Source organism: Pseudophryne corroboree, chromosome 9 (assembly GCF_028390025.1).
Source record: "Pseudophryne corroboree isolate aPseCor3 chromosome 9, aPseCor3.hap2, whole genome shotgun sequence".
Classification (NCBI taxonomy): Eukaryota; Metazoa; Chordata; class Amphibia; order Anura; family Myobatrachidae; genus Pseudophryne; species Pseudophryne corroboree.
Window position 1 is genome coordinate 98,226,888 of NC_086452.1, and position 27,952 is coordinate 98,254,839.

Below are 27,952 nucleotides of genomic sequence, written 5' to 3' on the forward strand. Positions count from 1 at the left end.
ATATTTGGCCAAAACAGGCATCCCCATGGTTGACCCCCAACCAGTCCTGGGAACCTGTCTTTATACGCATTTTAATAAATGCTGTCATCTGGGGCAGATCCATCCCTTTTAATTATATTTCTCTGACGTCCTAGTGGATGCTGGGAACTCCGTAAGGACCATGGGGAATAGCGGCTCCGCAGGAGACTGGGCACAACTAAAGAAAGCTTTAGGACTACCTGGTGTGCACTGGCTCCTCCCACTATGACCCTCCTCCAGACCTCAGTTAGATTTTTGTGCCCGGCCGAGCTGGATGCACACTAGGGGCTCTCCTGAGCTCCTAGAAAGAAAGTATATTTTAGGTTTTTTATTTTACAGTGAGACCTGCTGGCAACAGGCTCACTGCAACGAGGGACTAAGGGGAGAAGAAGCGAACCTACCTGCTTGCAGCTAGCTTGGGCTTCTTAGGCTACTGGACACCATTAGCTCCAGAGGGATCGACCGCAGGACCCGTCCTTGGTGTTCGTTCCCGGAGCCGCGCCGCCGTCCCCCTTACAGAGCCAGAAGCAAGAAGAGGTCCGGAAAATCGGCGGCAGAAGACTTCAGTCTTCACCAAGGTAGCGCACAGCACTGCAGCTGTGCGCCATTGCTCCTCATGTGCACCTCACACTCCGGTCACTGATGGGTGCAGGGCGCTGGGGGGGGGGGGCGCCCTGAGCAGCAATATTAAGACCTTGGCTGGCAAAATAATCACAATATATAGTCCCAGAGGCTATATATGTGATAAATACCCCTGCCAGAATCCATAAAAAAGCGGGAGAAAAGTCAGCCGAAAAAGGGGCGGAGCTATCTCCCTCAGCACACTGGCGCCATTTTCTCTTCACAGTGCAGCTGGAAGACAGTCCCACAGGCTCTCCCCTGTAGTTTTCAGGCTCAAAGGGTTAAAAAGAGAGGGGGGGCACTAAAATTAGGCGCAATATTGTGTATACAAGCAGCTATTGGGGAAAATTCACTCAGTTATAGTGTTAATCCCTACATTATATAGCGCTCTGGTGTGTGCTGGCATACTCTCTCTCTGTCTCCCCAAAGGGCTTTGTGGGGTCCTGTCCTCAGTCAGAGCATTCCCTGTGTGTGTGCGGTGTGTCGGTACGGCTGTGTCGACATGTTTGATGAGGAGGCTTATGTGGAGGCGGAGCAGATGCCGATAAATGTGATGTCGCCCCCTGTGGGGCCGACACCAGAGTGGATGGATAGGTGGAAGGTATTAACCGACAGTGTCAACTCCTTACATAAAAGGCTGGATGACGTAACAGCTGTGGGACAGCCGGCTTCTCAGCCCGCGCCTGCCCAGGCGTCTCAAAGGCCATCAGGGGCTCAAAAACGCCCGCTCCCTCAGATGGCAGACACAGATGTCGACACGGAGTCTGACTCCAGTGTCGACGAGGTTGAGACATATACACAATCCACTAGGAACATCCGTAGCATGATCTCGGCAATAAAAAATGTGTTACACATTTCTGACATTAACCCAAGTACCATTAAAAAAGGGTTTTATGTTTGGGGAGAAAAAGCAGGCAGTGTTTTGTTCCCCCATCAGATGAGTGAATGAGGTGTGTGAAAAAGCGTGGGTTCCCCCGATAAGAAACTGGTAATTTCTAAAAAGTTACTGATGGCGTACCCTTTCCCACCAGAGGATAGGTTACGCTGGGAGATATCCCCTAGGGTGGATAAGGCGCTCACACGTTTGTAAAAAAAAAAAAAAAAGGTGGCACTGCCGTCTTACGATACGGCCACTTTGAAGGTACCTGTTGATAAAAAGCAGGAGGCTATCCTGAAGTCTGTATTTACACACTCAGGTACTAGACTGAGACCTGCAATTGCCTCAGCATGGATAGTGCTGCTGCAGCGTGGTCTGTGACCCTGTCAGTCAGGGATACTATTTTGCTAACATAAGAGCATATTAAAGACGTCGTCTTAAATATGAGGGATGCACAGAGGGATATTTTGCCGGCTGGCATCCAGAATTAATGCAATGTCCATTCTGCCAGGAGGGTATTAGAGACCCGGCACTAGACAGGTGATGCTGACTTTAAAAGGCACATAGAGATTCTACCTTATAAGGGTGAGGAATTGTTTGGGGATGGTCTCTGGGACCTCGTATCCACAGCAATAGCTGGGAAGAAATTTTTTTACCTCAGGTTTCCTCACAGCCTAGGAAAGCACTGTATTATCAGGTACAGTCCTTTCGGCATCAGAAAAGCAAGGGGGTCAAAGGCGCTTCCTTTCTGCACAGAGACAAGGGAAGAGGGAAATAGCTGCATCAGTCAGCCAGTTCCCAGGATCAAAATTCTTCCCCCGCTTCCTCTGAGTCCACCGCATGACGCGGGGGCTCCACAGGTGTAGCCAGGTGCGGTGGGGGCGCGTCTCGAGAACTTCAGCGTCCAGTGGGCTCGCTCACAGGTGGATCCCTGGGTTCTGCATGTAGTATCACAGGGATACAAGCTGGAGTTCAAGGCGACTCCCTCTCGCTGTTACCTCAAATCAGCAAGCTATACTTCCAGCAGGTGAAAATCAAGGTACCCCTTCTTCAACAAGGCCGGGGTTACTATTCCACAATGTTGTGGTACCGAAACCAGACGGTTCGGTGAAACCCATTCTAAAATTGAAATCCTTGAACACTTATATACGAACGTTCAAGTTAAAAAATGAAATCGCTCAGGGCGGTTATTGCAAGCCTGGACGAGGGAGATTACATGGTATCTCTGGACATCAAGGATGCTTACCTGCATGTCCCCATTTACCATCCTCACCAGGAGTACCTCAGTTTTGTGGTACAGGTTTGTCATTGCCAATTCCAGACGTTGCCGTTCGGTCTGTCCACGGCACCGAGAGTATTTACCAAGGTAATGGCTGAAATGATGATACTCCTTCGAAAAAAGGGTGTTTTTAAATTATCCCGTACTTGGACGATCTCCTGATAAAGGCGAGGTCCAAGGAGCAGTTATTGGTCGGGGTAGCACTATCTCGGGAAGTGCTACAACAGCACAGCTGGTTCCTACGACACGTCTACTGTTCCTGGGGATGGTTCTGGACACAGACTAGAAAAAAGTGTTTCTCCCGGTGGAGAAAGCTGAGGAGCTGTCATCTCTAGTCAGAGGCCTCCTGAAACCAAAACAGGTGTCGGTGCATCACTGCACGCGAGTCCTGGGAAAAATGGTAGCTTCCTACTAAGCAATGCCATTCGGCAGGTTCCATGCAAGACTTTTCAGTGGGACCTGTTGGACAAGTGGTCCGGATCGCATCTTCAGATGCATCGGCTGATAACCCTGTCTCCAAGGACCAGGGTATATCTGCCGTGGTGACTGCAGGGTGCTCATCTTCGAGAGGGCCGCAGATTCGGCATACAGGACTGGGTTCTGGTGACCACGGATGCTAGCCTTCGAGGCTGGGAGGCAGTCACACAGGGAAAAAACTTCCAGGGACTATGGTCAAATCAGGAGATTTCCCTACACATAAACATTCTGGAACTGAGGGCCATTTACAATGCCCTAAGTCAAGCAAGACCCCTGCTTCAAAACCATCCGGTACTGATTGTCAGACAACATCAAGGCGGTCGCCCATGTAAACCAACAGGGCGGCACAAGAAGCAGGATGGCGATGGCAGAAGCCACAAGGATTCTCCGATGGGCGGAAAATCATGTGTTAGCACTGTCAGCAGTGTTCATTCCCGGAGTGGACGACTGGGAAGCAGATTTTCTCAGCAGACACGACCTCCACCCGGGAGAGTGGGGACTTCATCCAGAAGTCTTCCAAATGATTGTACACCATTGGGAAAGGCCACAGGTGGACATGATGGTGTCCCGCCTCAACAAAAAGCTAAAAAGATATTGCGCCAGGTCAAGGGACCCTCAGGCGATAGCTGTGGACGCTCTGGTAACACCGTGGGTGTACCAGTCGGTGTATGTGTTCCCTCCTCTGCCTCTCATACCCAAGGTACTGAGAATAATAAGAAGGAGAGGAGTAAGAACTATACTCGTGGTTCCGGATTGGCCAAGAAGAGCTTGGTACCCAGAACTTCAAGAAATGATCTCAGAGGACCCATGGCCTCTGCCGCTCAGACAGGACCTGCTGCAGCAGGGGCCCTGTCTGTTCCAAGACTTACCGCAGCTGCGTTTGACGGCATGGCGGTTGAACACCGGATCCTAAAGGAAAAAGGCATTCCGGAGGAAATCATTCCTACGCTGATTAAGGCTAGGAAAGATGTGACCGCAAAACATTATCACCGCATATAGCGAAAATATGTTGCTTGGTGTGAGGCCAGGAAGGCCCCAACAGAGGAATTTCAACTGGGTCGATTTCTGCACTTCCTACAGTCAGGAGTGACTATGGGCCTCAAATTGGGTTCCATTAAGGTCCAGATTTCGGCTGTGTACATTTTCTTCCAAAAAGAACTGGCTTCACTGCCTGAAGTTCAGACTTTTGTTAAGGGAGTGCTGCATATTCAGCCTCTTTTTGTGCCTCCAGTGGCACCTTGGGATCTCAACGTGGTGTTGAGTTTCCTAAAGTCACATTGGTTTGAGCCACTTAAAACCGCGGATCTAAAATATCTCACGAGGAAAGTGGTCATGCTTTTGGCCTTGGCTTCGGCCAGGCGTGTGTTAGAATTGGCGGCTTTGTCATGTAAAAGCCCTTATCTGATTTTCCATATGGATAGGGCAGAATTGAGGACTCGTCCCCAGTTTCTCCCTAAGGTGGTATCAGCGTTTCACTTGAACCAACCTATCGTAGTGCCTGCGGCTACTAGGGACTTGGAGGATTCCAAGTTACTAGACGTAGTCAGGGCCTTGAAAATTTAAGGTTTCCAGGACGGCTGGAGTCAGGAAAACTGACTCGCTATTTATCCTGGATGCACCCAACAAGCTGGGTGCTCCTGCTTCGAAGCAGACGATTGCTCGCTGGATTTGTAGCACAGTTCAGCTTGTGCATTCTGCGGCTGGACTGCCGCATCCTAAATCTGTAAAAGCCCATTCCACGAGGAAGGTGGGCTCTTCTTGGGCGGCTGCCCGAGGGGTCTCGGCTTTACAATGTTGCCGAGCTGCTACTTGGTCAGGGTCAAACACGTTTGCAAAATTCTACAAATTTGATACCCTGGCTGAGGAGGACCTTTAGTTCTCTCATTCGGTGCTGCAGAGTCATCCGCACTCTCCCGCCCGTTTGGGAGCTTTGGTATAATCCCCATGGTCCTTACGGAGTTCCCAGCATCCACTAGGACGTCAGAGAAAATAAGATTTTACTCACCGGTAAATCTATTTCTCGTAGTCCGTAGTGGATGCTGGGCGCCCATCCCAAGTGCGGATTGTCTGCAATACTTGTATATAGTTATTGCCTAACTAAAGGGTTATTGTTATGAGCCATCTGTTGAGAGGCTCAGTTATGTTTCATACTGTTAACTGGGTATAGTATCACGAGTTATACGGTGTGATTGGTGTGGCTGGTATGAGTCTTACCCGGGATTCAAAATCCTTCCTTATTGTGTCAGCTCTTCCGGGCACAGTATCCTGACTGAGGTCTGGAGGAGGGTCATAGTGGGAGGAGCCAGTGCACACCAGGTAGTCCTAAAGCTTTCTTTAGTTGTGCCCAGTCTCCTGCGAAGCCGCTATTCCCCATGGTCCTTCCGGAGTTCCCAGCATCCTCTACGGACTACGAGAAATAGATTTACCGGTGAGTAAAATCTTATATATATATATATAATATATGAACCCAATAAGTAAGGAGGCACTCAGAGACTTCCAGTTGCAAAAAAACGTTTTAGTGAAAACACTGCAAGTTACAACATGATCAACGTTTCGGGGCCCGTAGCCCCTTCTTCAGGCCCCGAAACGTTGATCATGTTGTAACTTGCAGTGTTTTCACTAAAACGTTTTTTTTTGCAACTGGAAGTCTCTGAGTGCCTCCTTACTTATTGGGTTCATGCATGGAGGTGGAAACCTCAGAGGATGGCACCTGAGCCAGAAAGCCCACGGAGGCTCTCCGAGTGCCGGCCACCTATGACGTGTGTGTGTGTGTGTGTATATATGTATATATATATATATATATATATATATATATATATATATATATATATATATATATACACACACACCACACACACACTTTTTTTTTTTTTTTTACCTCAGATGTGATACATTCAGAACAACCTCAGTTATATGACTCCATAGTATGTTATACAGCGTGTGGTCATTTAAAGATTGTCTTCTATAGTTGTGTTGGATGAAAATGTGCCCGTGTATCATACTTTACACGAAAGGATTTTGTCATTTGGTTATGTCCATTATGACCACTAACTAATGGGGTCACTAGCCTTTGGAGTCAGGGCACGCTCTTTGACTGATTAGTCTTTATTATTTTATTCTATCTAAATTGAAATTCCCTCTACACCTGTAGCGGGAGGACTGTAGGGTATACTTGGGTGTGATATGTAAAGTCGACCACACTTAGGTTGACAGTGTCTAGGTCGACCACTGTTTGTCGACAGGGACTCCATGTCGACACGTACTAGGTCAACATGACAGAAGGGCGACATGAGTTTTTGCACTTTTTATCGGTATCGTTTTCTCCGTAAAATGACCGGGATCCCCAATTAGTGCACCCTGTCCCCTCGCATGGCTTGCTTCGCTCAGGTTACCATTCCCAATTGTAGTCCACATGGATTGTACAGTATGAAAATGTTAAAAATGAAAACAAATGTGAAAAACTCATGTCAACCTTTTGTCATGTTGACCTAGACAGTGGTGACCTAAGTGTGGTGGACCTAGAGACCGGATACTGGTGTACTTCAGGTGAATTCACGTGTCAGTGTGGGGTCTATTTACTAAGCCTTGGAAGGAGTTAAAGTGGATGGAGGCAAAGTACCAGCCAATCAGCTCCTAACTGCCATTTTTCAAACCCAGCCTTTGACATTGCAGTTAGGAGCTGATTGGCTGGTACTTTACCTCCGTCCACTTTATCTCTGTCCAAGGCTTAGTAAATAGAACCCTTGATCCTTACCATTCTGTGTTGTAAGAATGGGGCAGCACAAATGTTTTCACCTAGTTATTATTAGAAGACTATAATAATATAGCACCTACAATTTAAGTAGCTGTGTACAGAGAATATAGGTCATTCATATCCGTCCCATTGGAACTACGCAACATACAAATGCACACACATATACACATTTTTGTCAGAATCCATTTAACCTACCGGTGTGGGCGGAAACCCACGCTAACACGGGGAGAGCGTACAAGCTCAGCACAAATGTGCCATGACTGAGAATTAATAACCTCAGTACAGTGAGGCAGTAATGCTGACCACTACGTAACCGTGCTTGTTTTAGAATTACATTAATCTGAAAATATATGGAAATATATTCTTGCAAGAATAAGAAGAAAGCTGAGTGAGTTGGAAGATGCTCGGGAGATCTTAGACAACATGGTGTTGTTGGGAGTAAGGTCTGCTCACATGCAGTCGTGCTGCTGTTGTAACTCTTCTTTTTTTTTTTTAAAGTGTCAATAAAATTCCGCCTGATGCTCACTGAACAGGGACATAGGTGACAATCTGTTATTCTGCTGATGTAAGAACTGCAATATCTGTGTCTTGCTGCAGGGTGGGATCAGTCTGACAAGTTTGTGAAAATCTACATTACTTTGAATGGAGTTCAGCACATCCCAGCTGATAATGTGCAGGTCCAGTTTGCAGAAAGGTAAACCTCCCATACAGAACGCTCATTAATATTCTCCGGCTTTGAGTTAAGTGATGCATACAATATACTGAGGAGAGGGAATCAAAATGCAGAGAATAAATTCAACTGTTATGGTAGAGAAAAAGATTCTGCTGGATCCTTCCACATGCAGAGCAAGCCCTTCACCCAAGTACTGGGCTCACGGCATCTCTGCCATTGTGATTCCCAAGTGGAGCAGTACATAGGTAAAATGCAGCTTTTGGTTATTGAAATAACCAGTCACTCTCTCTATAAAAAGTTTGTACAACTAAATAAACATAATATGAGGCACCTCCTATTGCTTTTGTGTAGGCGTCCAAAATAATTACACTGAATTTGAATTGATAAATGTAATGTAATACTGGCGATTGGGATCCCGGCAGTCAGGAGACCGACGCTGGAATCCTGGCGCGAGTGCGAGTTTCCTCACAGCCTCGCTGCGCTCGCCTGGTTGCAATAGACACTAATGTATTCCCCTTCGGGTGGTGGCGTGGACCACCACACAAGTGGAAAGTCGGGATTCCGACCGTCGGCATTTTGCCAGCTATCGGGATCCCGCCAGCCAGTAAATTAACGGTATGTATAAGGCACAACCTCGTAGTGAGTGGGTTTTTGGACTTTATGTATCCGGGTGAAGGATGAGAAATAAACAAGGTCATGTTTGGTCAACGAACCATACTGTATATGGCCTGTCCAGCCAACGTTTACTACTTGAATTCCTCATTATCTGCTTATATTCTTCTGTCCTGAGTACTGAAACTATTCTGATGTTTTCTGAGTATGAGAGATACGTGTATAAGTGAAGGTTAGTTTTATGAACCTATGGAGTTTAGTGTCTGATCTGCAACTATATTTCTCTGACGTCCTAAGTGGATGCTGGGACTCCGTAAGGACCATGGGGAATAGCGGCTCCACAGGAGACTGGGCACAACTGGAAAGAAAGCTTTAGACTACTGGTGTGCACTGGCTCCTCCCACCATGACCCTCCTCCAGACTTCAGTTAGAATCTTGTGCCCGGCTGAGCTGGATGCACACTAGGGGCTCTCCTGAGCTCCTAGAAAGAAAGTATATTTAGGTTTTTTATTTTACAGTGAGATCTGCTGGCAACAGACTCACTGCAGCGAGGGACTAAGGGGAGAAGAAGCGAACCTACCTAACAGGTGGTAGTTTGGGCTTCTTAGGCTACTGGACACCATTAGCTCCAGAGGGATCGACCGCAGGACCCGACCTTGATGTTCGTTCCCGGAGCCGTGCCGCCGTCCCCCTTACAGAGCCAGAAGCATGAAGAGGTCCGGAAAATCGGCGGCAGAAGACTTCGGTCTTCACCAAGGTAGCGCACAGCACTGCAGCTGTGCGCCATTGCTCCTCATGTACACCTCACACTCCGGTCACTGATGGGTGCAGGGCGCTGGGGGGGGGCGCCCTGAGGGCAATATTACACACCTTGGCTGGCAAATATACACCATATATAGTCCCAGAGGCTATATAGGTGTAAATTAATACCCCTGCCAGAGTTTCAAAAACGCGGGAGAAGTCCGCCGAAAAAGGGGCGGGGCTAACTCCCTCAGCACACTGGCGCCATTTTTTCCCTCACAGCTCCGCTGGAAGGAAGCTCCCTGGCTCTCCCCTGCAGTCTACAACTACAGAAGGGTAAAAAAGAGAGGGGGGGGCACTAAATTTAGGCGCAGTGTATAATATATATATATATATGTATATATATATATACACACATATATACATATATATACACACATATATACATATATATATATATATATATATATATATATATATATATATATACACACATATATATATATATATATATAGCAGCTATAAGGGGATATAATTCAGTTAGTCCCTGTATTATATAGCGCTCTGGTGTGTGCTGGCATACTCTCTCTCTGTCTCCCCAAAGGGCTTTGTGGGGTCCTGTCCTCTGTCAGAGCATTCCCTGTGTGTATGCGGTGTGTCGGTACGGCTGTGTCGACATGTTTGATGAGGAGGCTTATGTGGAGGCGGAGCAAATGCCTGTAAATGTGATGTCACCCCCTGCGGGGTCGACACCTGAGTGGATGGTTCTGTGGAAGGAATTACGCAACAGTGTCGACTCCTTGCATAAAAGGTTTGACGACATACCTACTATGGGACAGCCGGCTTCTCAGCCTGTGCCTGCCCAGGCGTCTCAAAAGCCATCAGGGGCTCTAAAACGCCCGCTACCTCAGATGGCAGACACAGATGTCGACACGGATACTGACTCCAGTGTCGACGACGATGAGACTAATGTAACTTCCAATAGGGCCACACGTTACATGATTGAGGCAATGAAAAATGTGTTGCACATTTCTGATGTTACCCCCGGTACCACAAAAAAGGGTATTATGTTTGGAGAGAAAAAACTACCAGTAGCTTTTCCTCCATCTGAGGAGTTAAATGACGTGTGTGAACAAGCGTGGGCTTCTCCTGATAAGAAACTGGTCATTTCTAAGAGGTTACTAATGGCGTACCCTTTCCCGCCAGAGGATAGGTCACGCTGGGAAACATCCCCTAGGGTGGATAAAGCGCTCACACGCTTGTCAAAGAAGGTGGCACTACCGTCTCCGGATACGGCCGCCCTGAAGGAATCTGCTGATAGAAAGCAGGAGGCTATCCTGAAGTCTATATATACACACACATAGGTGTTATGCTGAGACCAGCTATTGCGTCAGCATGGATGTGCAGTGCTGCAGCTGCGTGGTCAGATTCCCTGTCGGAAAATATTGATACCCTAGACAGGGACACTATATTGCTAACCGTAGAGCATATTAAAGACGCACTTTTATACATGAGGGATGCACAGAGGGATATTTGCCGACTGGCATCCAAAATTAGTGCAATGTCCATTTCTGCCAGGAGAGGGTTATGGACTCGGCAGTGGACAGGAGATGCAGATTCCAAAAGGCACATGGAAGTTCTGCCTTATAAGGGTGAGGAGTTGTTCGGGGATGGTCTCTCGGACCTCGTTTCCACAGCAACAGCTGGGAAGTCTAAATTTTTACCCCATGTTCCCTCACAGCCAAAGAAAGCACCGTATTATCAGGTACAGTCCTTTCGGCCCAATAGGGGCAAGCGGGTTAAGGGCGCGTCCTTTCTGCCCAGAGGCAGAGGTAGGGGGAAAAAGCTGCAGCATACAGCCAGTTCCCAGGAGCAAAAGTCCTCCCCCGCTTCCTCTAAGTCCACAGCATGACGCTGGGGCTCCACAGGCGGAGCCAGGTACGGTGGGGGCCCGTCTCAAATATTTCAGCAATCAGTGGGCTCGCTCACGGGTGGATCCCTGGATCTTTCAAATAGTATCTCAGGGGTACAAGCTGGAATTCGAGACGTCTCCCCCCCCCCCCCCGCCGTTTCCCTTAAATCTGCCTTACCAACCACTCCCTCAGGCAGGGAGGCAGTGTTACAGGCAATTCACAAGCTGTATTCACAACAGGTGATAGTAAAGGTGCCCCTACTTCAACAAGGACGGGGTTACTATTCCACAATGTTTGTGGTACCGAAACCGGACGGTTCGGTGAGACCCATTTTAAATTTGAAATCCTTGAACACATATATACAAAAATGCAAGTTCAAGATGGAATCGCTCAGGGCGATTATTGCAAGCCTGGACGAGGGGGATTACATGGTATCACTGGACATCAAGGATGCTTACCTGCATGTCCCCATTTACCATCCTCACCAGGAGTACCTCAGATTCGTGGTACAGGATTGTCATTACCAATTCCAGACGTTGTCGTTCGGTCTATCCACGGCTCCGAGGGTCTTTACCAAGGTAATGGCCGAAATGATGATACTCCTTCGAAGGAAGGGAGTTTTAATTATCCCGTACTTGGACGATCTCCTGATAAAGGCGAGGTCCAGGGAGCAGTTGTTGGTCGGGGTAGCACTATCTCGGGAGGTGCTACAACAGCACGGCTGGGTTCTAAATATTCCAAAGTCACAGCTGATCCCTACGACACGTCTACTGTTCCTGGGGATGGTTCTGGACACAGAACAGAAAAAAGTGTTTCTCCCGGAGGAGAAGGCCAAGGAGCTGTCATCTCTAGTCAGAGGCCTCCTAAAACCAAAACAGGTGTCGGTGCATCACTGCACGCGGATCCTGGGAAAGATGGTAGCTTCCTACGAAGCAATTCCATTCGGCAGGTTCCATGCAAGAACCTTTCAGTGGGACCTATTGGACAAGTGGTCCGGATCGCATCTTCAGATGCATCGGCTGATAACCCTGTCTCCAAGGACCAGGGTGTCTCTGCTGTGGTGGCTGCAGAGTGCTCATCTTCAAGAGGGCCGCAAATTCGGCATACAGGACTGGGTCCTGGTGACCACGGATGCCAGCCTTCGAGGCTGGGGGGCAGTCACACAGGGAAGAAACTTCCAAGGACTATGATCAAGTCAGGAGACTTCCCTGCACATAAATATTCTGGAACTGAGGGCCATTTACAATGCCCTAAGTCAGGCAAAACCCCTGCTTCAAAACCAGCCGGTACTGATTCAGTCAGACAACATCACGGCGGTCGCCCATGTAAACCGACAGGGCGGCATGAGAAGCAGGACAGCGATGGCAGAAGCCACAAGGATTCTCCGATGGGCGGAAAATCACGTGTTAGCACTGTCAGCAGTGTTCATTCCGGGAGTGGACAACTGGGAAGCAGACTTCCTCAGCAGGCACGACCTCCACCCGGGAGAGTGGGGACTTCATCCAGAAGTCTTCCAAATGATTGTAAACCATTGGGAAAGGCCACAGGTGGACATGATGGCGTCCCGCCTAAACAAAAAGCTAGAAAGATATTGCGCCAGGTCGAGAGACCCTCAGGCGATAGCTGTGGACGCTCTAGTGACACCGTGGGTGTACCGGTCGGTTTATGTGTTCCCTCCTCTTCCTCTCATACCAAAGGTACTGAGGATAATAAGAAGAGGAGTAAGAACTATACTCATTGTTCCGGATTGGCCAAGAAGAGCTTGGTACCCGGAACTTCAAGAAATGATCTCAGAAGACCCATGGCCTCTGCCGCTCAGACAGGACCTGCTACAGCAGGCGCCCTGTCTGTTCCAAGACTTGCTGCGTTTGACGGCATGGCGGTTGAACACTGGATCCTGAAGGAAAAGGGCATTCCGGAGGAAGTCATTCCTACGCTGATTAAAGCTAGGAAAGAAGTTACCGCAAACCATTATCACCGCATTTGGCGAAAATATGTTGCGTGGTGTGAGGCCAGGAAGGCCCCAACGGAGGAATTTCAGCTAGGTCGATTTCTGCACTTCCTGCAGTCAGGGGTGACTATGGGCCTAAAATTGTGTTCCATTAAGGTCCAGATTTCGGCCCTATCGATTTTCTTCCAGAGAGAACTGGCTTCACTACCTGAAGTTCAGACTTTTGTTAAGGGTGTGCTGCATATTCAGCCCCCTTTTTTGCCTCCAGTGGCACCTTGGGATCTCAACGTGGTGTTGGATTTCCTAAAGTCACATTGGTTTGAGCCACTTAAAACCGTGGATTTGAAATATCTCACGTGGAAAGTGGTCATGTTGTTGGCCTTGGCTTCGGCCAGGCGTGTATCAGAATTGGCGGCTTTGTCATGTAAAAGCCCTTATCTGATTTTCCATATGGATAGGGCAGAATTGAGGACTCGTCCCCAGTTTCTCCCTAAAGTGGTATCGGCTTTTCATCTGAACCAACATATCGTGGTGCCTGCGGCTACTAAAGACTTGGAGGCTTCCAAGTTGTTGGACGTAGTCAGGGCCCTGAAAATCTATGTTTCCAGGACAGCTGGAGTCAGAAAGACTGACTCGCTATTTATCCTGTATGCGCCCAACAAGTTGGGTGCACCTGCTTCAAAGCAGACTATTGCTCGCTGGATCTGTAGTATGATTCAGCTTGCACATTCGGTGGCTGGACTGCCGCATCCTAAATCAGTGAAAGCCCATTCCACGAGGAAGGTGGGCTCTTCTTGGGCGGCTGCCCGAGGGGTCTCAGCTCTACAACTTTGCCGAGCAGCTACTTGGTCGGGGTCAAACACATTTGCAAAATTCTACAAGTTTGACACCCTGGCTGAGGAGGACCTAGAGCTTGCCCATTCGGTGCTGCAGAGTCATCCGCACTCTCCCGCCCGTTTGGGAGCTTTGGTATAATCCCCATGGTCCTTACGGAGTCCCAGCATCCACTTAGGACGTCAGAGAAAATAAGAATGTACTCACCGGTAAATCTATTTCTCGTAGTCCGTAGTGGATGCTGGGCGCCCATCCCAAGTGCGGATTGTCTGCAATACTTGTATATAGTTATTGTTTAACTAAAGGGTTATTGTTGAGCCATCTGTTGAGAGGCTCAGTTGTTATCATACTGTTAACTGGGTATTGTATCACGAGTTATACGGTGTGATTGGTGTGGCTGGTATGAGTCTTACCCGGGATTCAAAATCCTTCCTTATTGTGTCAGCTCTTCCGGGCACAGTATCCTAACTGAAGTCTGGAGGAGGGTCATGGTGGGAGGAGCCAGTGCACACCAGTAGTCTAAAGCTTTCTTTATAGTTGTGCCCAGTCTCCTGCGGAGCCGCTATTCCCCATGGTCCTTACGGAGTCCCAGCATCCACTACGGACTGCGAGAAATAGAATTACCGGTGAGTAAATTCTTATTTTTTGATATGATCACGCAATCGTGTCATTGTCCTGTGTTACGTGAACCTTTGTTCACAATTTACCAATATGAGCTGGCTTGGCAGACGGTAGTCTCACTGTCAGCGTTTAAGGGGTATATTTACTAAAGTGTGAGGTTTTTTTTAGAAGTGGAGTTGTTGCCCATAGCAACCAATCAGATTCCACTTAACATTTATCTGGCTGCTTCTAGAAGATAATAGCTAGAATCTGGTTGCAACATCTCCACTTCTAAATAAAAAACCCTCACACCATAGTAATTATACCCCTAAGTCTGTGATATCATTACAAGTCCCTGCGTCTGTTTATCTAAATCATTTCTTCTCTGTTTTATTCTCCTGTTGTGGATACATGACTCCATGTTTTGTTGTTCAGGTCCTTTGAATTATTAGTGAAGGATCTAAATGGGAAGAATCACACCATGACTGTCAACAACCTGCTGAAGCCCATTTCTCCTGAAAATAGCTCCAAAAAAGTGAGTATATTTTGTGATTTAAGGGGGGGGGGGGGGGGGGAGGAGATGTATTAAGCCTGGAGAAGTGATAAAGCGGTGATAAGTGCAAGGCGATAACGCTCCAGCCAATCAGCTCCAATATGTAAATTTACATATTGGATGCTGATTGGCTGGAGCGTTATCGCCTTGCAATTATCACTGCTTAATACATATGCCCCATTCTACTTAATCAATATAAAAATTATATATAATGTGTAGACTTGTTACATTACAATTGGTTCCCACTGAATCACTCGCTTCTACTGTGACACCAGAGTCCCCATCCCTACTAGACAATACCCTGGAGACAGGGAGCATTCTCACAAACTTAGATCCTTCAGCAATCCAAATAAAATCTTTAGGGTTTTCTTTTTCCCTTTTTTTGGGGATTAGTGAGGGTTTCACCTTGGGTATTATAATGTATAATCTAGCCTTAATACTCTGCCTGGTGCAAATTGCCTGTTTGTCTAGAAGGAACAATTCTGAATATCATACCCCAAATAAAACCTTTTCTTTAAACATCGTTATTGAAAAAGAAATGTTTTTAGTTTATCATGACAATCGGTTACGTGAGAGATCGCATTGCTCATCTCTGGAAGGATGTCTAGTAGTTGGGTAGCAGCAGCCAGATGTGGAAGTGTAGGTTTGGGGAGCACATGTGTGACATGTTCTTATTTCATGCAATGGCAATAGCTAAGACTTTGCCTGTCACACACACAAGTATGAGGACTGATCCGCAACAGTAAAACCGAGGAGCACTTTACAGATCATATATATAAAATAGGGTATGTGTTCCTCCACGACAGGTGCCCCATTCTCAGAATTATTTTTTTTTTTTAAATGTTGTGCAATGATCTTTGCAATTTATTATATTTAAAAAATAATGTATCTCTTACGTCCTAGTGTATACTGGGGTCTTGTACTTTAGTACCATGGGGTATAGATCGGGTCCACTGGAGCCTGGCACTTTAAAAAAACCTTTAGTGTGTGTGTGTTGGCTCCTCCCCTCTATGCCCCTCCTACCAGACTTAGTTTAGAAAAAATGTGTCCAAGGAGCCGGGTGCATCTCTCTGGAGCTCCAGAGATTTTCCTTTATTTTTATTTCTCTGACGTCCTAGTGGATGCTGGGAACTCCGTAAGGACCATGGGGAATAGACGGGCTCCGCAGGAGACTGGGCACTCTTAAAAGAAAGATTAGGTACTATATCTGGTGTGCACTGGCTCCTCCCTCTATGCCCCTCCTCCAGACCTCAGTTAGAATCTGTGCCCGGCCAGAGCTGGATGCACCTAGTGGGCTCTCCTGAGTTCACTAGAAAAGAAAGTTTTTGTTAGGTTTTTTATTTTCAGTGAGATCTGCTGGCAACAGACTCACTGCTACGAGGGACTGAGGGGAGAGAAGCAAACCTACCTGCTTGCAGCTAGCTTGTGCTTCTAAGGCTACTGGACACCATTAGCTCCAGAGGGATCGAACACAGGGCCCGACCTCGATCGTCCGTTCCCGGAGCCGCGCCGCCGTCCCCCTTGCAGAGCCAGAAGACGGAAGATAAAGATGAAAAACGGCGGCTGAAGACTCCTGTCTTCATTAAGGTAGCGCACAGCACTGCAGCTGTGCGCCATTGCTCCCATAGCACACCACACACTCCGGTCACTGTTGGGTGCAGGGCGCTGGGGGGGGCGCCCTGGGCAGCAATTAGTTTACCTTTATGGCACAAATAGCACATAATACAGTGTATAACACTGTATATGTGCAAAAACCCCCGCCATTAACATTATAAAAAGCGGGAGAAGCCCGCCGCTGAGGGGGCGGGGCTATCTTCCTCAGCACAGCCAGCGCCATTTTCCTTCACAGCTCCGCTGGAAGGACGCTCCCCAGGCTCTCCCCTGCAGTATCCAGTACGACAAGGGTAAAACAGAGAGGGGGGGGGCACATAAATTTAGGCGCAAATTTGTGTTAATAAGCAGCTATTGGGAAAAATCACTCAGTATAGTGAAAATCCCTGTGTTATATAGCGCTGTGGTGTGTGCTGGCATACTCTCTCTCTGTCTCCCCAAGGGACTTTGTGGGGTCCTGTCCTCAGTCAGAGCATTCCCTGTGTGTGTGCGGTGGGTCGGTACGGATGTGTCGACATGTTTGATGAGGAGGGCTACGTGGAGGCGGAGCCGATAAGTGTGATGTCGCCCCCTACAGGGCCGACACCGGAGTGGATGGATATGTGGAAGGTATTAACCGACAGTTTCAACTCCTTACATAAAAGGTTTGATGACGTAACAGCCTTGGGACAGCCGGCATCTCAGCCCGCGCCTGCCCAGGCGTCTCAGAGGCCATCAGGGACTCAAAAACGCCCGCTAGCTCAGATGGCAGACACAGATGTCGACACGGAGTCTGACTCCAGTGTAGACGAGGATGAGACAAATGTACAATCCACAAGGGCCATCCGATGCATGATTATGGCAATGAAAAATGTGTTGCACATTTCTGACATTAACCCGGTTACCACAAAAAAGGGTATTATGTTTGGGGAGAAAAAGCAGCCAGTGACTTTTCCCCCATCTGATGAATTAAATGATTTGTGTGAAGAAGCGTGGTGTTCCCCTGATAAGAAACTAGTGATTTTTAAGAGGTTACTGATGGCGTACCCTTTCCCGCCAACGGATAGGTTACGCTGGGAGACATCCCCTAGGGTGGACAAGGCGCTCACACGATTATCTAAAAGGGTGGCACTGCCGTCTCAGGATACGGCCGCCCTAAAGGAGCCTGCAGATAGAAAGCAGGAGGCTATCCTGAAGTCTGTATATACACACAGGTACTATACTGAGACCTGCTATTGCTTCAGCCTGGATGTGTAGTGCTGCAGCAGCATGGTCTGATACCCTGTCAGACAACATTGATTCCCTCGACAGGGATGCTATTTTGCTAACCATAGAGCATGTAAAGGACGTAGTCTTGTATATGAGGGATGCACAGAGGGACATTTGCCGGCTGGCATCTAGAATTAATGCAATGTCCATTTCTGCCAGGAGAGTATTATGGACTCGGCAGTGGACAGGTGATGCTGATTCTAAAAGGCACATGGAGGTTTTGCCTTATAAGGGTGAGGAATTGTTTGGGGACGGTCTCTCGGACCTCGTATCCACAGCAACAGCTGGGAAGTCGACTTTTTTACCTCGGGTTTTCTCACAGCCTAAGAAAGCACCGTATTATCAAGTACAGTCCTTTCGGCCTCAGAAAGGCAAGCGGGTCAGAGGCGCATCCTTTCTGCCCAGAGGCAGGGGTAGAGGAAAGAAGCTGCACCAGACAGCCAGTTCCCAGGAACAAAAATCCTCCCCTGCTTCCACTAAGTCCACCGCATGATGGAGCCAGGTGGAGCCAGGTGTGGTGGGGGCGCGTCTTCGGAACTTCAGCGACTAGTGGGTTCGCTCACAGGTGGATCTCTGGGTTCTACAAGTGGTATCTCAGGGATACATGCTGGAGTTCGAGGCGACTCCCCCTCGCCGTTACCTCAAATCAGCCTTGCCAGCGGCTCCCAGGGAAAGGGAGGTAGTACTGGCGGCTATTCACAAGCTGTACCTTCAGCAGGTGATAATCAAGGTTCCCCTCCTTCAACAGGGACAGGGGTTACTATTCCACAATGTTTGTGGTACCGAAACCAGACGGTTCGATGAGACCCATTCTAAATTTAAAATCCTTGAACACTTATGTAAGGAAGTTCAAGTTCAAAATGGAATCGCTCAGGGCGGTTATTGCAAGCCTGGAAGAGGGGGATTTTATGGTGTCGCTGGACATCAAGGACGCTTATCTGCATGTCCCCATTTACCCACCTCACTAGGAGTACCTCAGGTTTGTGGTACAGGACTGTCATTACCAATTCCAGACGTTGCCGTTTGGTCTGTCCACGGCACAGAGGGTATTTACCAAGGTAATGGCCGAAATGATGATACTCCTTCGGAAGAAGGGAGTTATAATTATCCCGTACTTGGACGATCTCCTTATAAAGGCGAGGTCCAAGGAGCAGTTGTTAGTCAATGTAGCACTATCTCGGGAAGTGCTGCAACAGCACGGCTGGATTCTGAATATCCCAAAGTCGCAGCTGATTCCTGCGACGCGTCTGCTGTTCTTGGGCATGATTCTGGACACAGAACAGAAGAAGGTGTTTCTCCCGGTGGAGAAGGCCCAGGAATTGTCATCTCTGGTCAGGGACCTCCTGAAACCAAAACAGGTGTCGGTGCATCACTGCACGCGAGTCCTGGGAAAGATGGTAGCTTCTTACGAAGCAATTCCCTTCGGCAGGTTCCATGCAAGGATCTTTCAGTGGGATCTGTTAGACAAGTGGTCCGGATCGCATCTTCAGATGCATCGGCTGATCACCCTGTCCCCGAGGGCCAGGGTGTCTCTGCTGTGGTGGCTGCAGAGTGCTCATCTTCTCGAGGGCCGCAGATTCGGCATACAGGACTGGGTCCTGGTGACCACGGATGCAAGCCTACGAGGTTGGGGGGCAGTCACTCAGGGAAGGAACTTCCAAGGACAGTGGTCAAGTCAGGAGACTTCCTTTCACATAAATATTCTGGAACTGAGGGCCATTTACAACGCCCTGAGTCAAGCAGAACCCCTGCTTCAAAACCAACCGGTGCTGATTCAGTCAGACAACATCACGGCGGTCGCCCATGTAAACCGACAGGGCGGCCCAAGAAGCAGGATGGCGATGGCAGAAGCCACAAGGATTCTTCGATGGGCGGAGAATCACGTGCTAGCACTGTCAGCAGTGTTCAACAAAAAGCTAAAAAAAATATTGCGCCAGGTCAAGGGACCCTCAGGCGATAGCTGTGGACGCACTAGTGACACCGTGGGTGTACCAGTCGGTTTATGTGTTCCCTCCTCTTCCTCTCATACCCAAGGTACTGAGGATAGTAAGAAAGAGAGGAGTAAGAACTATACTCATCGTTCCGGATTGGCCAAGAAGAACTTGGTACCCAGAACTACAAGAAATGATCTCAGAGGACCCATGGCCTCTGCCTCTCAGACAGGACCTGTTACAGCAGGGGCCCTGTCTGTTCCAAGACTTACCGCGACTGCGTTTGACGGCATGGCGGTTGAACACCGGATCCTAACGGAAAAGGGCATTCCGGATGAAGTGATTCCTACGCTGATAAAGGCTAGGAAAGACGTGACAGCACAACATTATCACTGTATATGGCGAAAATATGTTGCTTGGTGTGAGGCCAGGATGGCCCCTACAGAGGAATTCCAGCTGGGTCGATTCCTGCACTTCCTACAGTCAGGAGTGACTGGGCCTAAAATTAGGATCCATAAAGGTCCAGATTTCGGCCCTATCTATTTCTTTTTCATCCACTAGGGGTCACTGGAGTACTCTTGGGATATGGACGGCTTAGCAGAACAAAGGCACTGAATATTTAAATTTAGAACTCTCCACCCCTCCATATCCCAGAGTACCTCAGTGTACGACCTCAGTGTTTTTTCTGTGCTCAAAGCACTAACATCGGCTTGTGGGAGTTCCCACACTTTGTGGAAGATTTTATTAATTTTTCATTTTTACTTTTTCATTTTTACAATAGCACATCCCTTCCCAGTTTCTGGAAAAACATGGGTCCGGGATAGTGCCGCTGCACGGGCAGCGCATGGCGTGTCGGTCCTCACAAAGAGCACCCTCACAGCCACAGGCAGCCCACTGTCTGTAACAGCTGGACGGAGCTTACACATAGAAGCCCCGTCGCAGCATGACTGGAGATGACTGAAAAGCTGGACGGAGCTTACACATAGAAGCCCCGTCACAGCCATGACTGGAAAGCTGGACGGAGCTTACACATAGAAGCCCCGTCACAGCCATGGAACAGTGATCAAACAGCTGAACGGAGCTTACAGGAAGAAGCCCCGTCGCAGCTATGACCGGAGAGTCTGAGCTTAGAAGCCGTCACAGACCTTCTACAAAGGTAGGCTGGGGAAACGGAGCGGTCAGCGCAGGCTGCCGCCCCGCTGTGTGGGGTCCGTTAGGTGCGCCGCTCACCACCGCACTGCCAATTAGTCAGCCGCTCCGTCCAGCGCTCTGTCTGCCGCTCCGTTCTCCCGGCCCCAGGCGCTCCGTCCTCCCGGGCCGCCAGGCGCACCGTCAGCGCTGTATGGAAAGTGCAGCGCCCAGAGGGGGAGACCCGCCGCAGCTTAGCTACCGACAGCTACGCGCCCCGGCCAGCCGCCCTCCGCTACTTTGGATGTCTCTCACCTCCCTGCAATGAGCGTCCCGGCTCACCACTAACTACAGGGAGGACAGAGAAGGGGGGTGGACCTGGCTGATTTCAGCGCGGCTGCAAGGGGAAATAGCAGGCTGCCATATCTAGAATGCAAACTGCAGGCAGTGTTTATATTAACTAAATTGTGACCTGCCTATGATTATGCATGGTATAATAGGATATTAAGATGTATTGTAACCTGCATGTGTGCATGGGATTATTATCATTGAATAATAGTCTATTGAGCCTATATTAACACCTGTCCTGTGATTATCACTGTATAATAGGCTATTGAGCCTATATTAACACTGCAGCAGGTATTGTAACCTGTCCTGTAATTTTCAGTGTAAGCATGGCATGGGGGCCATTTTAATCTGGTTTCCTGTTTCTTCCAGTTTGTAATTCCAGAACATTCCTGCCATACATCTCTACTCCACACGGAGGCGCAGGGGTGTTAGTGGGAATTTTGGTTCAGGTTTCACATAGGCTAGCCATGTGAACTGTATTTCGACATATATATATATATATATATATATATATATATATATATATATATATATATATATATATATATATATATATATATATATATATATATATAATATATATATATTACACACTTTAAGTAAAGACTTTACTGGATGTCTGCTCTTTGGCTATTGTGTCTGTGTGTATAAGGTGTAAGGCTCCAACACAGACTAAAAACACAATGTCTGTACATAAAACTACCACAGATTCAGTTGTTTTGTAGGTTTCCACTCCGGAAGCCTGTTTCATTCCCAGATTGACAATTCAAATTGACTCCGTTCAACAGGAGCGGTAAGATCGCAGTCTCGGAAGTTACTCCGCCAGCTCTAACGGAGAAGTCTCAGCCTTTCCAAAGGTCCAACTTCCCTTTGGGTACCAGGGTGTTAATTTAACTGCTTTTCTAATTTAATGCAGTCTGACAATTCTCTGTCAAACCTCACAGCGATAACTACGAGTGAGAAGGGCACATTAAACCAGCAGTAAGATAGTGCGGGGTTTGTGCAACTATACATTGCTAATGACCAGTGAGTCAATGTCTCAAATTTACAGAGACTAAGGAGACTTCTAACATCTAATCCGTCGAATTTAATAAACGACAGATTTTCAATGAATTTCTTATTTAGAATATCTGACTAAGATTTAAGTCTATTTACCCGTTTCCACATCTAAATGGGAGAATCCGCCATTGGTGAATTCGTCTGTATCAAACATTATAAAGACCCAAGATACATTTGGGTCACTAGGCGCTCTATGTATGGAAACAATGACGATCACGTTAGATTTATCGTTAATAAGAAGCTGCAAAGTATCTCTGTAAAGCTTCTGCTGACGCCTATTACCTCGATTATCGCTTTTTAGCGTCACTAGTTTCAGCACGACAAGGCCAGAAGTTGTTTGGTACTTAATTTGATATTCAGGCGGAAATACTTTGGTCCGGCGTTTAAAGTCTTTAGAATCAGTCTTTTCAAGGCTCTGGTACGACTTGTAACGCCAGGGCGCTATAGTCAACAAGCCAGTGGCTTGACGGCCTCTTAGGCCATCTCGAATTTCCAATTGTGGAAGCGCCCCTTTACACGTTACATTTGCCGGGTTGCCAGACATCCACTCATGGATGTGTCCGCTATTTAAAGGTTAAAAGACTGCCTCTGTCGGACGAAATTCGGAGTTTTGGCAGGTTGCCATTCAGTCTCTGCTGGTTGCAGCTGTTTTTATTTCCAGGCCTGGTACACCAACAGAGTCAGGGTTACTTATTCCCCTCTGTTTGGGGTACCGAAGCCGGAGGGCTCCGTCGCAGTCTCAATCAGCAAGTCACTTACTACAGTTTGAAAATGGATTTCTGCGGTTAGTATTGGCATATTTGGAGCCACAAGATTGCATGATTGAGCTTGAGCTGCAGAATGCGTATTTACCCATTCCGGTTTGGTCACCGCATCACAGGTTCTTGCGTTTTGCAATACGCCACAACCATTAACCGTTTACAGGTTCTACCGTTTGGCCTCATGTCAGAGCCTCGGGTATTCACCATAGTGATGTTGGTATTCACCAAAGTGATGTTGGTAATGATAGCTCATCTCAGAGCCCTGGCAGTGACAATCGTTCCATACTTAGACAATCTGCTCATAAGAGCTCTGTCTCAACAGAGGTTTCTCTTACTTGCGCTACTAAAGTACACTACGGTTGCAGTGTCAAGTTCAAAAACAATCGCATCTAATTCCGTCTGAACGACTTCAATTCCTAGGTATGATTATAGATACGGTAAATCAAAGATATTTACCTACTACACCAGAAGGAACAGATTATACCATCTAGTACAATTAGTGCAAAAGCCACGCACAGTATCAGTACATTGGTGTATTCGCCTATTAGGAACAATGATGTGTTTTCAAGGCGCTTTAGTTCGCCGGGTTTCACTCGCGTTTCCCACAGGGGGCGGAGGTGTCTATACTCTGGGCGAGAGTCTCAGAGGTTGAGGAGTTGTAGTTAAAAAGGTCAGCGACAGGGGTTCTAAAACGGATCACGACAGTTTGCTGTCTATGAATGTCCTGGAACTCTGTGCAATTTACAATGCACTACATGCTTCGCTTTCAGTCTGTCCAAGTGCAGTCAGACAACGCAACGGGAGTTGCATACACAACAACCAGGGAGGACCGAGAGGCCGCATCGCAATGCGGAAGGTAGCTCGAATCCTCAAGTGCCCAGAACACCATAAGGTGATGTTGTCGACGGGGTTCATTCCGGGAGTTGACATCTGTTAGACAGAATAATCTCACCCGTCGGGATTTTTCATCCAGAAAACTGGGCATTAAATCCAGAGGTGTTTCACATGTGGATACACAGGTGGGGTTAACCTCAGGTATACATGATGGCATCTTGCCACAATTACAAACGCTCAGTATGTGTACAGAACGACAGATCACAAGGGCAGTGGCGGTGGAAGCTCTCACAATCGCGTGGTCGTACAGCCTCGTGTATCTGGCTCCACCGTTTTCCGCGCCTCTCTCCGTTGCTAAAACGGATCATAAGACAGTTCGTGACAGTCATACTAGTGATATCTCATGGGTTTCGGAGAGCTTGCTTCTCTAATCATACTCGCACACGATCTTTGCCCGCTCATAATACGTCCAACCTGTTACAACAGGGACCGTTCTTTTACCCCTATTTACCTATGTACCGCGGCTGCGGTTGACGGGGTGGTGGTTCAGACCGCCCTCTTAAGAAAAGAGATAGGGCATTACAGTATTGGTTATACCAACCATGTTACGAGCTAGGAAGCCGCTTACGGCAGCTCATTATTACAAAATTTCGTGTGTCTATATAGGTGGGTGTGAAGCTCGGAAGTTCCGACTTCATCTTTCAAGTTACCCGTATTCTGTTATTTTACACACGGGGTGGAATGGAAAACTGCGTTTATCTGCACTAAGGGTGCAGGTATCTGTGTGGTCAATTTATTTTCAAAGACGTTTGACTCTATTGCGTCGGTACACAGCTTTCTACAAGGTGTCATCAAAGTGCAGCCTCCATTTATCCCATCTACAGCGCCATGCGACTGGAAGCTGGGTTCAGATTTCTTACAGTTTTCATATTTTGAACCCTTACAACAAATGGGGATTAAGTTTCTCACTTGGAAAACGTTTTTCTTCTAGCCTTAGCTTCGGCAAGGGTTTTGTTCTCACATTTGGGTGCCTTGTATTCCAAGCCACCATATTTGGGTTTTCTCATAACAAAGCAGAACTTCGGACGAATTCCGATTTCTTATTTTTCACATCAATAAACCAATAGTGGTTCCTGTGTTGACAGCACATTCTAGAATTCTGAATGTGGTACACGCATTACGCGTCTATATGTCCCGAACGTCTACAGTTCGTAATACGGATACGTTGTTTGTTATCTAGGATGCTGCCAACTGGGGTTAGCCAGTTTCTCAGCAGACATTATCCAGTTGGATAAAAATGACTACAAGTCAGGTTTACTTTAAGGCTAAGTTACAGTCGCCTACGTCAGTAATAGCTCATCCCACAGGTTCTGTGGGAATGTCATGATCAGCTGGTCGTGAAGCGTCTACGACGCGGCTACATAGTCTTCAGTGCACACGTGTGTGCGCGTTTACACGTTATGAAACGGTTGCGGCATCAGCATCTAGCTTTGGCCGCCTACTGTTACAGGTGTCAAACAGCTCTCCCGCCCACGAGGGAAGCTTTGGTACGTCCCAAGAGTACTCCAGTGACCCCTAGTGGATGAAAAAGAAAATAGGATTTTGGTACTTACCAGGTAAATCCTTTTCTTTGAATCCATAGGGGGCACTGGACGCCCACCCAGAGCAGTTTTACCTGGGTTGTATTAAGCTCAGAGGAGCTTATGGTAACACATTTTCACCGATTGGTTCAAATTATCAAGTTCTATCGGTTATGGTGTCAACGGTTTAGTTGACAGTAACGTTATGGGTCAACTTTGTGGTTGTCCGTTATGTTATAGGAATTCTCCATTGTCAACCTCTCTATATAGTTCCTGTTCGCTCAGTAAAAAACACTGAGGTCGTACACTGAGGTACTCTGGGATATGGAGGGGTGGAGAGTTCTAAATTTAAATATTCAGTGCCTTTGTTCTGCTAAGCCGTCCATATCCCAAGAGTACTCCAGTGCCCCCTATGGATTCAAAGAAAAGGATTTACCTGGTAAGTACCAAAATCCTATTTTTCTTTCAAAAAGAACCTGATTCACTGGCTGAAGTTCAGACGTTTGTTAAGGGAGTGCTGCATATTCAGCCCCCTTTTGTGCCTCCAGTGGCACCTTGGGATCTTAACGTTGTGTTGGATTTCCTGAAATCCCACTGGTTTGAGCCACTTAAGACCGTGGAGCTAAAATATCTCACGTGGAAAGTGGTCATGCTATTGGCCTTCGCTTCGGCTAGGCGTGTGTCAGAATTGGCGGCTTTGTCGTGTAAAAGCCCTTATCTGATCTTCCATATGGACAGGGCAGAATTGAGGACTCGTCCCCAATTTCTCCCTAAGGTGGTATCAGCGTTTCATTTGAACCAACCTATTGTGGTGCCTGCAGCTACTAGGGACTTGGAGGACTCCAAGTTACTAGACATAGTCAGGGCTTTGAAAATCTATGTAGCCAGGACGGCTGGAGTCAGGAAAACTGACTCGCTGTTTATCCTGCGTGTGCCCAACAAGCTGGGTGCTCCTGCTTCAAAGCAAACTATTGCGCGCTGGATCTGTAACCCGATTCAGCAAGCTCATTCTGCGGCAGGATTGCCGCATCCTAAATCGGTAAAAGCCCATTCCACAAGGAAGGTGGGCTCTTCTTGGGCGGCTGCCCGAGGGGTCTCGGCTTTACAGCTTTGCCGAGCTGCTACTTGGTCGGGTTCAAACACATTTGCTAAGTTCTACAAGTTTGATACCCTGGCTGAGGAGGACCTTGCCTTTGCTCATTCGGTGCTGCAGAGTCATCCGCACTCTCCCGCCCGTTTTGGAGCTTTGGTATAATCCCCATGGTCCTTACGGAGTTCCCAGCATCCACTAGGACGTCAAAGAAAATAAGAATTTACTCACCGGTAATTCTATTTCTCGTAGTCCGTAGTGGATGCTGGGCGCCCGTCCCAAGTGCGGACTCTCTGCAATACATGTATATAGTTATTGCTTAACTAAGGGTTATTGTTATGAGCCATCCGTTTAGTGAGGCTCAGTTGTTGTTCATACTGTTAACTGGGTATGGTTATCACAAGTTGTACAGTGTGATTGGTGTGGCTGGTATGAGTCTTACCCTGGATTCCAAATCCTTTCCTAGTAATGTCAGCTTTTCCGGACACAGTTTCCCTAACTGAGGTCTGGAGGAGGGGCATAGAGGGAGGAGCCAGTGCACACCAGATATAGTACCTAATCTTTCTTTTAAGAGTGCCCAGTCTCCTGCGGAGCCCGTCTATTCCCCATGGTCCTTACGGAGTTCCCAGCATCCACTACGGACTACGAGAAATAGAATTACTGGTGAGTAAATTCTTATTTTTAGTTTAATATTTTCAGGTAGCTCTGGTTGGCAACCAGGCTACCTGCTTCGTGGGACTTAGAGATGGGATCGAACCAACCTACTGAGGGTTAATGGTTCGTAATCCCAGCTGACAGGACACTGAGCTCCTGAGGTACTGATCACACACTGTTAGTATGTGTGCCCACACCAGCAGCTAGCCGCCAACAGATACTGAAGTTACAAGGTGCGGTGAGTGTTACACCGGGGTCCCGGTAAGCGGGTCCCCGGTGCAGTTTTGGCGGCAAGTCACGTGGTGGTCACGGGCCCAGAGCTGCGGTGCCCGCCGCGGACAAACTGGCTCAGGGCTGTTAAGCACCGCAGTGCTCACTGTCTCAAGGCTTGTGTGTACTGTACAATGCATATTATGCTGTTCGTTATATGTGGCCAGTATAAACTGTCCAAGGGGCGGGGCTTCCCAGAGCGGGACCAGCGGGGGGAAGGCGCCATTTCCTGCTGCTGCGGATCTTCATGGCTGCATGCACGCTGCTCCTCCAGGACCCACGCTGCTACAGACTGCAAACTGGTACCAGGGGGTCATAGAAAGGGGGTGGCACGCCAGCGGTAGTGCCGCTGCACTTATATCAGGTCATACACATACTTCAACACATGGTGCTGCTGTGTTCTGTGTGCTGATGTCCGCTCCTCAGTGTCACTCCAGGGGCTCTCTAGGGTCTGTGTGGAGGTGTTGGTCAGTGGACTGCGCTGTATTACTATTGTGTAAGATGTCTGTTGACATGGTTATGTGTGCTGCTTGTA

The 27,952-nt window shown here is 47.9% G+C and overlaps 1 protein-coding gene across 1 annotated transcript in view; it reads left to right on the top strand.

Annotated features, from left to right (window-relative positions):
• The window catches only part of CACYBP (calcyclin binding protein), a 42,354-nt gene that overhangs the window by 1,850 nt on the left and 12,552 nt on the right, over positions 1–27,952 (top strand). Inside the window, exons 3-4 of the mRNA XM_063939690.1 lie at positions 7,624–7,720; positions 14,786–14,885. Of these exons, the coding sequence (XP_063795760.1) occupies positions 7,624–7,720; positions 14,786–14,885 (197 nt within the window). The remainder of the gene's footprint in view (positions 1–7,623; positions 7,721–14,785; positions 14,886–27,952) is intronic.